At 37.9% G+C, this 15,443-nt stretch overlaps 1 protein-coding gene across 11 annotated transcripts in view; it reads right to left on the reverse strand.

Moving 5' to 3' along the window:
• CDH18 (cadherin 18) overlaps positions 1-15,443 on the reverse strand; it is a 564,404-nt gene that overhangs the window by 113,993 nt on the left and 434,968 nt on the right. For all 11 annotated transcript variants that reach the window (XM_066992492.1, XM_066992489.1, XM_066992490.1 and 8 more), the window contains one exon: positions 15,174-15,293. In XM_066992492.1, coding sequence (XP_066848593.1) covers positions 15,174-15,293 — 120 coding nt within the window. The remainder of the gene's footprint in view (positions 1-15,173; positions 15,294-15,443) is intronic.

A 15,443-nucleotide genomic window follows, 5' to 3' on the forward strand; every position in this document is an offset into this window, starting at 1 on the left:
GTTCCCAAATCATGGAATATAAACTACCAATATATCTAGAAATGGATTGTCTAAAACAAGAAGTAGTATAAAAAAAAAAGTATTCAAAATTCTTCTTCCTCACTTTTCCACCACACCAGACTCACTTACACTAGTCTACTGAACAAACATTGTGACTATCAATCTGAACAGTGATTCTCACAAATCAGAGGTTTGATGTTGAATCAGGGGTGCATTATTTCATTGTTACCTAACTGAAACAACACCACTAAAAAAGGTAATTGTTCACCATTTCTCATGATGGCTATTCAAAGGACTAATCAGTTATTTTCAGTCAAAACTAAAGTAACAATAAAAAAACACTCTATAACAATCTTTTAAATAGGTAATGATGTGATATTTTGAAATAAGTTGGAAAAATAGGGATTTTTTAAAATTCCTTTCTACTTCAAATGGACTCGATTCTACCTGTTGTTTTAACATAGAAAAAAAAAAAGAAAAAAAAAAAGAAAAAAAAGAAAACTAACCCTCACTTTATTCACATAAAGGCAATAAAAGTACAGTTCACTCCTGTGCTTTTGTCTTAATTTAAAATTCACTACTGAAAGGTTAGATTTCAGAAGCTTAATACAAATTTCATTGAATAATTTTTGTATTATCTTCTGTACCATACTGCGGTCTACCATGGTTTACCAAGCCATCCTCTCAGAACAGTAATATGGTTTTATTTTTCATATTGCTCTGCTTGTAAAACTAAATCAAATGAAACTGATTTGGAGTGGAAGGTCAGAAGCACTTCCCACGACACCAGATGACAACACGATGTCACACAGGCACTATGATGATTACCGCCAGATAGCAGACCCCTTCTGCCATGAGAAGGAGGACTGGGGATCCTCAGACAAGCTTCCCGTCTGTTTGACATGCAGGTGTTTCAGTATCCATGTTTCAAGAAAATGGCTAGCACAAAGAAATGTTAACATGTCTGTCTCCCTCCACCTAAGCTAGGCAAAATGAAAGTCTTTTTCTATCCTGTTACATAGCAGGCAGAAACTGCAAGCAGAGCACATGTGCAGCAGCCCACAGCTGCAGACAATACTCATTCAAAGGCTGTCAACTGCTCTCTTCAGAAATCCCAGCCATGCCTGAGCTGGCCCAGCTGCCTTCAGCCCCTGCTTGCTCAGGAGGATGGGAAGCACGTTTGTGGGCAGGTGACACTGGGGTGTTAGCACACGTTGAGCAAGTCCTGGATTAGGAAGGCCCCAGGTACAAGGTGAACTGAGTTAGCCATGGTGCTACAGATGCAGGTGCTCCAATATGCTCTTCAGATACGGGCAGCTTTGCAGCACACCCAGCATCGGGGGCTGGCCTTCAAAAGTACCATGAAAGCTGCTGTGAGCACTGAAAAAAAAACAGCTGGCTGTTTTCTGAGACCCAAAATTTGTAAGAAAAGAATATTTTCTTCTCTGTGTTTAGGCCAATGTATGCGACAATTCATATGTCGTACAGGGACGAACTGTCTGTCATACAACAAGCAGTGCTAGATTTTTATATATAGATAAAAATAAGTAGTGCAATGAAAAGGTGAGGTGGATTTAAAAATCCTAACATTTATCCTGAGTTCACAAGCATTGCTCTTTGCTTACCTGTATCATCTAACACTCTTGCTGCATGGTACAGCCGTAGTAAAAATTAAATTTTCACTAAGTTCTTTTAAGTAAAATGTGTGACTTGAGAGAAAATGTAAAGGATGTGTGTTTTTGATTTGTTATGCTGCTTCTGCCTAGGAATGTGTGTCAACAGCTACATGAATCATTTTTAATTTCAAGGCCTTGAAATTCACCCTGAGGACTCCTGTCAGAAAGAAAGGATCTTCAGAGTTAAAAGAAGAAAATATTAAAAACACGGCAACACTGTAGCTGTCATCTGGCAACAGCTGTTAGTTGTATTATTAATCTAAAATGAATCAGAAAAAAAAAAACAAACTTATTGGATTTTGACAACGCAGCCTAATGCAACGCTTCGCGGATGTGGTGGAAAACCCACAATGAACCCTGGGGAGGTTAGAGCACTCCAAAACTCTTGCCAGCAAGTTTCTGTTAAAAGGAGGACAAAATTCCTGCAAAGTCAGGAATTGAAAAGAACCACATTCAAAGGAAAGGCACCTGTGAGTCCTTCATCTCTTGCATGGTTAATTGATCAAGACAAATAGTCAATACCCTATTCCATTCATTTACTGTTTATTTCAACAGAAGATATGTGATAATGGGTATCTGATGGTCAGTAAAAAAAATTTCTGTCTCTGGATGTTGCTCCTATGAGAAACAAGAAATTAATTGCCCTTCATACCTATAAACAACAATACATCCTGAGATAAACATGCTGATGGTAAATATGTATCACCCGTCTCTTTAAATCTACACCTAAAAGTCACAGCCTAATAATTTATATTTAAATCCACAATTATTTAAGATTTAATTTTACTTAGGCCTTTCTCTGAAGACAAGCCACTCCAAAAACGTATGTTTCAAACTTTTAAAAAACTATCAGATGTTGACTTTTTGTACAGTCACTTTGTTTCAGCAGTACAGGTTTAAAAAAAAATCTACTTGGAAGACCTTTATCATGGAAATAATATTTGAAAGAAAAAAAAAAGAAATCGTGAAGGGCAGTGGACAGACAGAATTTTACAAGAATGATGAATATTGATGTTATGTCATGAAAAAGCATTTTAAAAACAATGCCAAATCTAACTTATTACACACATACTTTGCATTATTACACACTTATATTGCACTTGCTTGTATTTTTCTGACTTACTATGATGTCAGTTGAACAAGGAGACGGCATATCAAAATAAAATAAACACATATACATGCCAATTAAGAAATGAATGCTTTATGTAATTTAAAGCATAACTTTGTTAAACAAGACTATTACTAAGTATATTTTCGTAGCATACCGCTCTTCAGGTTTTTTTAGTTTAGAAAAAGAATATTTTTCCCATAATTTTTTACCTCACTTCATCTTATGTGATAGTTTAGAGGTGATATCTTAATATTACAAATATATATATAACTAATAAGTCACCATGGCAGTGATTACATAAAATAATTTGCTGATAACACCTTAATGCACGATATTACTTTTACTACTTCAGTATACCTTGCAACTGTTGCTTTGCCAGAGCATTCTGAAACTCTTGCAGAACATACTGCACTACACAAATTCGAGATGATAAGCAAAATTTTTGGAGTCCTTTATGACATCTATTTCAGAATCAGAAGATGCAACTGCTGACATACATTGTCTACGCCAGTGAGAATCCCTTGGAGATGGTATTACATCTGATCCAAATTCAATCTATTTAACAAAACAGAGGCTTCGACAAAAATCCAGAATAGACATTATAAATGAGTATAATGTTCATTTAAAAAAAAAAAAAAATCTGAGTTTCTTATGCTTGTCTTAAAGTTTTCTTTTTTTTCCAAACTACAAAGTAAGCTAGATATTTAGCATAAAGGCATCCATTTGCAAAAAGGCTTCCTCTGTAGAGAACAAAACAATACTGCATTGAAACTTAAATACAAAAGATCGGTGAAACAAACATACTGTACGCTCTTTCAGTGATCCAGTTACTTTTACAGAACATTATGGCTCAAGTGAAAAATCAATTTCACTGCCATATTAACTTTTTGTCAGAACTGATTACAAATGGATTAAGGACAAGACTTGAGAAATGCATTTAAGGGAAAGGACCTGCATTATGTTACCAGAACCTTGCCATTTCATATTGAAGGCAAGAACCTGCAGAAAATCTCATCATAAAGAGATATACTTCAAGAAGAAGTGACTTTGGTAAGTCCCTTATTTTATTTTCATCTTCCATTCAAGAGAAGCCTAACTCACATCATGGTTAGATATATATGGAACTGCTGCATGTTCTGCCCTAATACTTTTAGATGCAATCTATTGATCTAAAATGTATTTCTTGAAAGAACAGTTTGTGAGAGAGCAAAACTTCATTTAATCTACCCTCTTCCCTTAGGACTGTTCTCCTGATGGCTATATCTGCTTCTGGGACTGCAGCAGTTTACTGAGTTCCATGAAGGCTTCAACTCTTAGAGATTCCTTAATACTACAAACGGAATTGATTTCTTCCTTGTAAATATCGTAAGCTTTATCTCACAATACTACGTAACCAAAATACCAAGAGTCTTATGGACCAGTTAAGGAAAAAGGAAGAGGAAAAGCATCTTCAGAATATTTTAATACATAATCATAACCACAAATATTATTCATAATATCATGCTTTAATCCTGAAACGTGTACTAAGAGAAAAAACAAGATAAAATTACATAGAAAGAAAACAAAAGGCTACCTTGAGGACATAAATGGAATGTTTCTGAGATAAAATTAATGATGTACTCCTCTGTAATGTAATCCTGTACGACTTTCAATGGCAGAATCTCTACCTATTGTTTAAATTTTCTCATAAGTTACGTACTGGCTGGGAATTTGAAACCCTTTGTTTGTCTGAGGGATGTTCACAGGTTACAAAATGTGAAGTAAAACAGATCTTTGTTGACAACAGTACTTGCAGCATCATGGAAACTTCAGCGGCTGGCAGCTCCCTGGGGCCAGGCATGAGGAGCATGGGGTGTTCCCGGGTGGGCCAGGCAGGGCCCGCAGGCAGGGTCCATCCAAGCGCCCCACAAGGAACAGAGCACTGGGGGTACCAGCATCTCCCCTGGGCTGGCCAAGGCCAATGCCTCGCTGTGAGCCTGTGGGTGGGCCCAGCTGGGCAGGAGCCATGGCTGGACAGGGCAGGGCTGTGGAGAGCTGGAGCCCAGCCCTGCTGCGGTCTCAGTGGGGCAGGGACTGGCGGCCCCGGGGCTGCTATGGGGTGTTAGTGCACTCCAGACCATGACAAACAGAATGGCAAGTTTATATGGAAATTTGGAAAGAACAAATGAAGATAAAAGCTTTGATTTGGTAACATAACTGTGCATTTGTCATGTCTTACCCTTAGGGGAAGAATGTCATCTTACCATGTCATTACCATGTCAGACCATGTCATCTTAGCCTTAGGAGAAGGAAAAAAAAAAAGCAAAAACAAAAACACCTTCTATTATCATTTAGTGATTAAATCAAAGAAAATATCTGTAAGTAAAGATGTATAATAAGAAAACAGTACTGAACAGTATCCTGTTCTGGAAGCAAAGATACAGAGTTTCAGGAAATATAGTTACAGCCTATCCTAACTTTAAATTTACAAATATGATGGCAAATTATAGTGACAATTACAAAACATGAGGAAAAATTGCTGATTATTATGTTCAGAGTCTACCTGTAATCTTAAGCTTACTGGGCTGCTTCTGTTGCTGCTGATGGGCTTGGCAAAGATGGCAAGGGATGGAGCATGGCAGGGGCTGGAAATGTACTCTGGGACAAGACAAGAAAATCTGGGCACCTCATAAGGGAAACCAGGAAATCCTATTGTCGGCTTTATGTTCCCCCTTAATATAGACACCAACCTTGTGAACGATGCCAATTAGAATACTGACAGGACAAATGCTAACATACAGCTGATAAAGGTCAAATTTCCTAGACAGATCACACTTTCGTTGATGGTCTGTGGAGGTGGTTTCTCTTTCTCTTCCTACTCAGATAAGAATCGAATTATAGATGTATCTCAAATGTCATATTTGCTGTTATCATATTTTAAAATGGGGCAAAATTGCTCCATAAATATCTTCTGATTATTATTTTTTTTAAGTAGATGGACAATTGATATGGAGCTGATAAAGTTTCCATTCATATTTTTGAGGAAGTATCTCAACTGCAGTTCAATCATTTTTGCTGGAAAATATTTATTGAAAAGCATTGTCTTTATACATAATCTTTGGAAAAGCATCATCTCTACACTAGATTTGCTGTTCTGTATAGTCTATTGAAAGATAAGATGTTATCAGCTACTTTTATTCAGATTGTAACTGAAAATCCATGCATTGTTCTGAAATACAAAGATTGATAGGAAAACATACATATTTATTGATCTAATGTAGATTATGCATAAATTATATTCTGAGAGTAGCTGTGGTTTTAAATCACTCCCACTTTTTGAAAGACCAGAATGGAGGACGCAAGGAACTACAGACCGGTGAGCCTCACCTCTGTGCCTGGCAAGATCATGGAACAGATCCTCCTGGAAGCAATGTCAAGGCATATGCAAGACAATGAGGTGATCCAAGACAGCCAGAACAGCTTTACCAAGGGCAAATCCTGCCTCACCAATCTGGTGGCATTCTACAATGGAGTGACTGCATCAGTTGACAAAGGAAGACTGACCAATGTCATCTACCTAGACTTCTGCAAGGTCTTTGACACAGTCCCAGATGACAACCCGGTCCCCAAATTGGAGAGAGATGGATTTGATGGATGGACCATTCAGTGGATAAGGAGTTGGCTTGAAGGTCATACCCAGAGAGTGGTGGTCAATGGCTCTATGTCCAAGTGGAGGGTGATGACGAGTGGTATACCACAGGGGTTTGTCCTAGGACTGGTATTGTTTAATATCTTTATCAATGACATAAACAGTGGGATGGGACCACCAAGCTGTGTGGTGCAGTTGATACAAGAGAAGGAAGGGATGCCATCCAAAGGGACCTGGACAAGCTTGAGAATTGGGCCCACATGAACCTAATTATGTTCAACAAGTCCAAGTCCAAGGTGCTGCACCTGGGCCAGGACAATCCTGGACATGAGTACAGACTGGGAGAAGAACTCACTGAGAGTAGCCCTGCAGAGAAGGACTTGGGTGTTCTGGTGGACAAAAAGCTCGACATGAACCAGCAGTACGTGCTTGCAGCCCAGAAAGCCAACTGCGTCCTGGGCTGCATCAAAAGAGGAGTAGCCAGCAGGTCAAGGGAAGTGATTGTCCCCCTCTGCTCTGCCCTTGTTAGAATGGGTCCAGAGGAGGGCCACGAAGATGATCAAGGGGCTGGAGCACCTCTCCTGTGAAGACAGGCTGAGAGAGCTGGGGATGTTCAGCCTACAGAATAGAAAGCTCCAGGGTGACCTCTTTGCAGCCTTTCAGTACCTAAAGAGGACTTACAAAAAAGATGGAGAGTAACTATTTGCTTAATCAGATAATGTCAGGACAAAGGGGAATGGTCTTAAACTAAAAGAGGATAGATTTAGATTAGAGATTAGGAGGAAATTCTTCACTCAGAAGGTGGTGAGGCATTTGAACAGAGAGGTTGTGGATGCCCCATCCCTGGACGTATTCAAGACCAGGCTGGATGGGGCCTTGGCCAACCTGATCTACTGGGTGGCATCCCTGTCTATGGCAGAGGGATTGGATTTAGATGATCTCTGAGGTCCCTTCCAACCCAAGCCATTTTATAATTCTACGATTCTATGATTTGTGTGCATTATAAAAATCAGCGTTTATATGCAACTTCTGAAGGCAACAGTATCATCCATCAATTCTATATGCCTAGTTTCCTTTTCACAAGTGTAGCATCATTGGTCTTTCATTGCCTCCAGGTTGAATTAAATGTAATTTCTCAAAATAAGAAACATAAAAATGTGAACTTATTCAAACTAATAAAAGTAATAGCATTATTAACACAATATAATAATAAATTAAAAAAAAAGAGAGAGAGAGAGAGAGAAAGAGAGAGAGAGAGAGAGGAGAGACAAAAGAAGTTCAGCCATTTAATAAATATGTAACCACTTTGCCTCCAACCACAGATATTTTAGCATTACCAAACTGGCAGCTTCTAGAATAGTACCTCAATATTGCTCCCTCTTGTTTTCATTGCCACTGCAGAATCTCATTGCCACCCTTTAACTTAATTTCTGAAATTATCATCCTCAACAATACCAATACCCACAACAACTTGTGAAAGGGAAAATTGAATTGAAAAAGGGAGTGTGGATCATGAGCAGAGAATAAAGCATCTCAACTTAATGCTTTGTTCTAAATCTTCATTTCAGTCCTGCAGCCAAAAAAATTAAGGAAGAGAAGGAGGGGAAGAAGACTCAATGTCCCAGTAATTCTTTCTTGTAGAAATAGAGATACCACTAGGATGCCATTGTCTAGAAGAAGGACACCTATTAGCACAATTAAAGGCAGTAAAGTCATTGTTTAGTTCCACAGCATTACAGAGTGATCTGTAACGTATTGCTAGCATGTGGACTGATCCTTGGGCATAGTCTTTAAAGAGAGCGTAATGCATTAATCTTCTGAGTCAGTCTCCTGATTCTCATCCCAGTTGAGCTAAAAATTACACTAATGTATTTGTGGTTTTAGGATGAAATCTTACTCATTCCTGTTCCCTCAGGTTGAACACAGTCTATCACACATGCAATTTCCACACTTTGTTTGGATGGGATATTAGCTTTCCTTGTTTAAAAACAAAGGAGTAATGGTGCATATTATCTCTTCTGAAAAGTTTGAAGACATGGCGAGAAACACCTGTTCATTACAATTAATCATTTTCTGGCAAAAAAAGACATATAATAGATACTTACAATGGAACTCTTTTCTCACACTAATATCATTACCTTTTGTAATAGGTACAGCATAGTATTTTAGACCTTCAGAGAAAAAATAAAAAAAAAGAAAACACCAGGCTATTATTCTCAGTATATCTAAAAAGATGTGAATGTCTAGAAATATGGAAAAGCAAGCTTAATAAACATAAACATCAGGGAACCTTTTACAATGGCCCATAGAATATAAAAGCAAAACCTAGCAATGGTGAGCAGATAGCAATTTTACATCTTTAAGAAAGACTGTGAAGGATAAAGCAACAGATTCCAGTGTATATGATCATGTATGTCTCACTGCTTTCACATCAGGACTTTAAACCTGGTCGAACAAACACAGCACTTCATCAGGCATTATATTATTATGTTGAAAGATATATCTGTGTATTTACAAATGAAAGGCTATAGAAAAGTAAAAAAAAAAAAAAAAAAAAAAGTGTCTACCAACAAAAGGAACACAGTTGCCACACTGACAATTAGGAGTTACAGAGTTATGGAAGCATGTGTTGATTCCTCATTTTTTTCCTTTTCTTTTTGTTTGGGGGGGGGGGGGGGGGGGGGAGGCGGGGGGGAAGTATAACTGGTGGTTGAGAACACATGCACATACTAGTTGTTTGGAACAGTGAATGACAAAAGTCACAAGCACAGAAACAACAGCTGAACAACCAAGGATGAGTTTCTTCCTGATTTCTGAAATAAATCTCCAATACATGGTCAGTCTCCTAGGAGAGGGAAAACAAGGTTACAACGTTCAGCAATCTTTTTGCCCTTGCTTTTAGGGCTCTTTTCCTTCCTTTTTAACTATGTGATTGATGTTGGAAGAGAGAGTGGTGGCAGATAGCAGTAACCCATAAAGAAAGTGCAGAGGCAGAACACTGGTACTGCTGTTATGAGCTGAAGAGGGATCAATATCCTCTGCTCCTCAAACCCTTGCTCCAGCAGGCAGACCACAAAATCTCCTTGGGGCAGATCTCTTCTTAGTACTCTTTACTTAAAATCCAAATCCAAACAACATTATAATATTTATAGTACTCTCTGCTGTGAGCTGGCAGATGACGCTCTCAAGCAAGTGTTCATGACAGTCTTTTCAGATGGAGCATTTATTTCTGTCCCTTTGGGAATGAAGAAGTGTATTGTACAGTACCTGACAGAATTAGAAGAAAGAAGTAAGACTCCTATTTTGATCCTGAAATTCCTGTGATTTTCTTGACAACAAATGGTAGGCTTTGGCAAGAATATATGCTAGGGATATAATTTCTATTACAACATTTCAGAAACTCCTTGGAGGAAAATAAACACATGAACACTTGAGCATGAAATACAGTTCTTCCAACTTCAAGATAAAAAGTACAGTATACATGCACAAAAACAAATTCATTTTAAAGTTAATTACACACATTTAGCAAGATATATAGCTAATAAAAGGAACAGATTTCAGAGTGATTCTCCACTGTGACCTCATCTTGATACTAAGTAGGAACCAATCACATTTAATTAAATTGGAGTCTTTACTAACAGCTATAAAAAAAAATGGTTTGCAATGCAAGTTCAAGTGAGATTTTGAAGTTTCTCTGTAGATATCTACTCGCCTAACAAACAACGTGTACTAGCAAAATTTTATGATTAATGCAATTGCCCTTTCCGTTTTTTTATAAAATTTATTTACTGTGCAACAGCACTTTAAGAGCCCATGTGCAAAAACTGTGATAGAAGAGGTTAAGTTTACTTTCAGACCACTATAGGAACTTGGGCATTAACTGCTATCTTAGGAGTTTGTGGAGTTAGGGAAACATCATGAAATACTCCTTTACAGCATAGGCATTCAGTTTATGTAAGGTACTAATGGCCATAAGGCCATTAAAATAATATTGGAGATTCTCAGCATGAAGCAAAGAGATTGCTAAACACAGGACTCTCCAGTTTCAGTTAGCACTCTAATATGTACCAACTTGCATATCAGCAGGGCATCATTAACCCCAATAAACATGTTTATTTTAAACAGATGTCACCAAGACAGAAATTTCAACCAAAAGAAGGTGTTTGTTTTTTTTTTTTTTAATGTCAGAAATAGGGATGCTTCTTCAAGTAAGCTGCACAATTTGATTTCTGAAACAATTTTACTACCTAATATGGTTTCCTCTGTACAGCAGAGACACTGAGTCATGAAGTGCCTTAAGATTACTCCAGTTAGCACAGTAGATTCTTAAATGGAATACCACAACAGACTATTCTACTAAAGCATACAAAGAGCACTCTTCCTTATTGCACTGGAAAGTCTAAGGAATTCCTCCAATGTAAGATATTATCTTTAAACGAAGAAATGAGGCAGATGTTAATCCACTAAATCCAGAGTTATTATGATAGTATTCATTTTAGCATATTTCATCAATTAACAATGTTGTGTTCTAAGTATTTGTATTTATTTATCAGTATCAAAACTATGAATAGTTTTATAGATTATTAATAGTTTTTTATTGTTTCCCAAAATGAATGTGTGTACACTTGCACACTTTAAATTATTCTCTACAGATTATAATGCCACCAGATATTCCAGTCCCACATGAACTCTACCAAGAACTTTAAAAATGAATAAGAAGAACAGTTACAGTTGAAAATGAAAGTCTAGAACTTCAAGGTTTGCTCATTTGGTACTCATGAGGCATACCTCTGTATTTGGAGGCATCTGTCGACCCACTGACTATATTACCTGTTGTGTGCTCTCAGCCAAGAACCAAACTAGAGAAGTAGTGAATGGGTCATTTCTTATAGGCATGTTTGAAGCTATTATTCATATTATTGAGAAGACAGAAAGCAGAGGGAGGTTGACACTCTTCTCACACTTCATAATTAGTCCATAATTATTTAATTCAAAGGTAAACATGTTTCTCTCCCACCACACCAATGCCTACAAACAAAACAAATAAAAACTACAAGCCCTAGAGCCGATCACCTGAAAACCCAATGATTTTTAGGAGTTGCCAAAACTGGTAGCCTGATGGAGGTAAGGCTGCTGCTACTCCCTGATTTTAATCTATGATTAAGAAGCAGCAGTGGGGCAGAGTGTGTCCTCCCAACAGGCACACACACACACACACATGCCAAACATACACACAGCAGGTGGCACACAGACAGAAACACTCAACACCGAAACACAAGTGGGATGGACAACCTCATCCTGTTTCCTTCTCTGCCTACTCAGGATGAAGACCTGTTTAACTGGAAATACACACGTGCTCAACCAGATCCCACACATATCCAGCCTCAGACACCCCATTAACCCAGTAAGTGGTACCTGGATCACAGTCTCCCCACCCGCTGGCACAGGACATACCCAGGCAAAGAGGCCCCTCAGTCAACACACAGACCTTACAGTCAGTCTGGTAGCTGGTCTGGACTTCTCGGCCCCTCCAACAACCAACTCTTGAACCCTCTGGTCTCTCCAGCATCTGGCCCAGACTTTGGGCCACGTGGATATCCAGAACCCAAGCTACTTACCCTACTTGCTGGTCAGTCTAGCTTGATGCTCAGCAGTGACAGCACACTGACATAAACACCTATGTAATATGCACATGCTCTGCACTCTCCGCTTGCTGGCACCGCGGACACATGGGCCCCTCTGACCCATCTGTCCAGCTTCCGTTGCTGGCATTTAAACCTCCACACATACATGCACAGAGACAGAAAGTCCCTTCACCCAGGAAAATAGTTAGAAAGAGAGCATAATAACATACAGGACAGACTGCACTGATCAAGCACAGGGTACAAACAGACAACGGTACTGAGCAGGAGCCTGTTTACACACGACCGGTCCCCTTTATCCCCTTATGCCATTATTTTCCCTTGCTTTTTCCTCCCTAATGTGTCTCAGCCCCTCCATTTCTCTGCCTGTGGTCCTTCCTCTAAACATTCCAGAATAAGTCTAGCTCTATACCATGATGCTCTTCCCTGCACCCCATAACATGTCCCACACCCTGTAGGTAGTAGCTCCCTCAGCCTCTCCTGTTGACTCCTCATGATGGGTTTCACCCCTGGACCATGGGGCTAAGGTTCAGCCCAGTATTGATTCCCCAGATGGGGAATTACCTGGGAGTTGCTCCCTGTGTGCTGCATCTCTGCGCTCCTTTGGGTGTGCGGAAACAAGCCTTTTATCAGATAAGCCAACAATGATGTTCTTTTGCCAACAACACAGCTTTTTTACTTTAAAGTTAGTAATCTGGAGGTGGCCAAGTATTATATTTTAGATGCATGAATTCTCAAATATCCACCCTATTTAAGCCATTTTAAACCAAGCTAATAAAAATCTGTAATTTTTAAGTCTTTGAATAGTAAGTTGTTCAGAACCAATCTCAAGAAGCACTAAATTAGAGGCAGAAAACTTCTTAAGATTAGCATTTACACTACAGCTATGAACAGCTTAATGTCTGTATCTGATAGCTCCAAGAAGCTTTACTAATAGCTAGAAGAGATCCTTAGACTTCTCAAAAGTTACATTCGATCACAAATGTTGAAACCTTTCCCCTTCTCTCTTTTTCCTTGCTATGGCCCTTCTTTCTTGTAAAGGAAGCTTGTGAGTGTCACTGTAAATTCAGAAAATTTTCGGAGAAAAAATAATTAAGAGGGAATTGAACAATTCAAACCATTAGAAAAATAGGTCACAGAAATGCTTGCAGATTCAGAAGTGATGCTTTTAGAAAATGAGTGTTTTAAAACTCAGAAATTCAACATGAAATTTCATAGTGAAACACTCTATTATTCAAGATTTTCCAATAATTTCCAATATTCTACTTCCCATTTTTTCACACCAAATTAAATTAACTGCTATTCTGGAATTACGAAAAGACAAATCAAAAAGCTTACTCCATTTTGTTTTCACTGTTTCACCATCTACTTACCTCATAAGGTATTTATTCCTTCCCCATATAAGCATTCTAATAGAATAAAGAATCAAAAATATTTTCATATTCTGTACACATATTAAAAACAATTGAAGTTCATAGATGTTATTAAATCCCTGTCAAAGCCTAAGGCTTTGGGAGTGAAAATATACTTCCATCTGCTTTCTTTATAACAGACATATATAGATATATATCTTTATGGATACAGATATAACAATATTACTTTCTTTTGTTATATAGACCTGGTACTGAAAACATCCGTTATGGTTCTTCACTGACTAACAACTCCAGACTACAAGTTCCATACCATTATCAAAATTAAAAATATAGGCCATTGCCTCAGAGTAACAAAACAGAAGTAGAAATGTAGGCCAGGGTTGTATTTCTAAATAAAACAAAGGCAGAGAGGGCTTGAGCACTGTAACACTGATTTACTCTCCCTCTTAATTGTCAACATGTACCCCAGAATGCTTTTAACCTATGCCAGCTACCAGTCTCCCAGGTTGTACCCACACATAGCCAGGTAAGGTGTGTGCCAGTGGTCACTCCCAGTACATGGCATGATCACGACTGCATCAGGTTTGCCTCCAAGCAGTTTATACAGTCCTTCAATACTGCTTTGTCAGGCTTTGCACTCTTAGGCCTTCCTAACATGTTCAAAAATTCGTAGAATAATTTAGATTGATAAAGACATCTAGGGGTCATCTAGTCCAGCCTCCTATTCAAAGGAGATGTGGTCTCAAAGCCAGCTCAGGTGGTAAAGATACATTTCTCTTCTAATGAAGCAAGTGGATGCCTCCAAAATCCACAAAGATTAACATACGCGAGCAACAACACTTAAATGTAAAAACATTACAATGAAAACTATTATACTACACTTACTTCACTTCAGCACAATTTAAAATTCATTTTCTTCTATACGGTAAGTGTAGGGACCACGACAGACACATGAGCATAAAGAATTTCATTCTTTCCCCTCAGTATTAAAGGTTTGATATGGAAAGGGAAAATAGTTCAAATGAAAAAAAAAAAAACAAACTTTTGTTAAGTTTTATTTCCTCAATATTAAGGACTACAAATACATACTAAAAAAAGTGCCATCTTATTAATAATTAAGACGACAGTCTTCATAATATCCAAAAATATTAACTACAAGTCCTAAAAGAGCTTTCTTCTCTCATTAAAGAAACCGATTTTGATTCCTTCTACATAAGTTACACTTCTTGGTAAAGAGAAGATAGTGACGCATAGAGTTTAAGCATAAATATTTTAGCTCATTCTACTTCTTGAATCGGAGAATACAATTTCAGCAAAATGGCAAAACAGCAGTTTTATAAATATGAGAATTATATTAATTTATTATGTTGAAGCACACATTCAATAATCCACCTAAGCCTATCCTTCAGGCAAAACAAAGCATTTAAAATCATTATGTATTATGCACACTTGAGTCACTTCCTAAACAGAGGTTTGAAAATATGAAAAAGTGCTATTCCACTTTGGCTGAATGGCTCACATCATGGCATGATGCAGAATTAATCTAATACACAGTTGGCTCCTTTTAGTTCTCAGTAAAACAGCAACTCTGAAATTTCATAGTGTTAAAGCCAAAAGAAGGACATAAAAAGGAATAATAATAAAAAAAAATTCCACTCACCCGCCTATTTTGTATATTGGATTCCACCTATCAGACTCAGTTATATTAATCAAATCATACTGATAGGAATATAAAATACCCACCTGTTTTAGGGTCAACAGAGAAATATGGCTGTCCCTGAAGAATACTGTATACTACTCTGGCACTGTTTCCATATGTAGGGTCATCTGCATCTGTGGCTGTCACCTGTAGAACAGACGTACCTGTATATATAGGAAAATAGAAGTTAATTGATAATATATACAATTTTATGGCAACTTTTATTTAGGCAATTCCATTTTTATAGAATATTCTCAGATGTATTTCTGAAACTTCTGTAGTCTTCATGTTCTAAAACTGAGAGATCAATGATG

This window comes from Anser cygnoides, chromosome 2, assembly GCF_040182565.1.
Source record: "Anser cygnoides isolate HZ-2024a breed goose chromosome 2, Taihu_goose_T2T_genome, whole genome shotgun sequence".
Classification (NCBI taxonomy): Eukaryota; Metazoa; Chordata; class Aves; order Anseriformes; family Anatidae; genus Anser; species Anser cygnoides.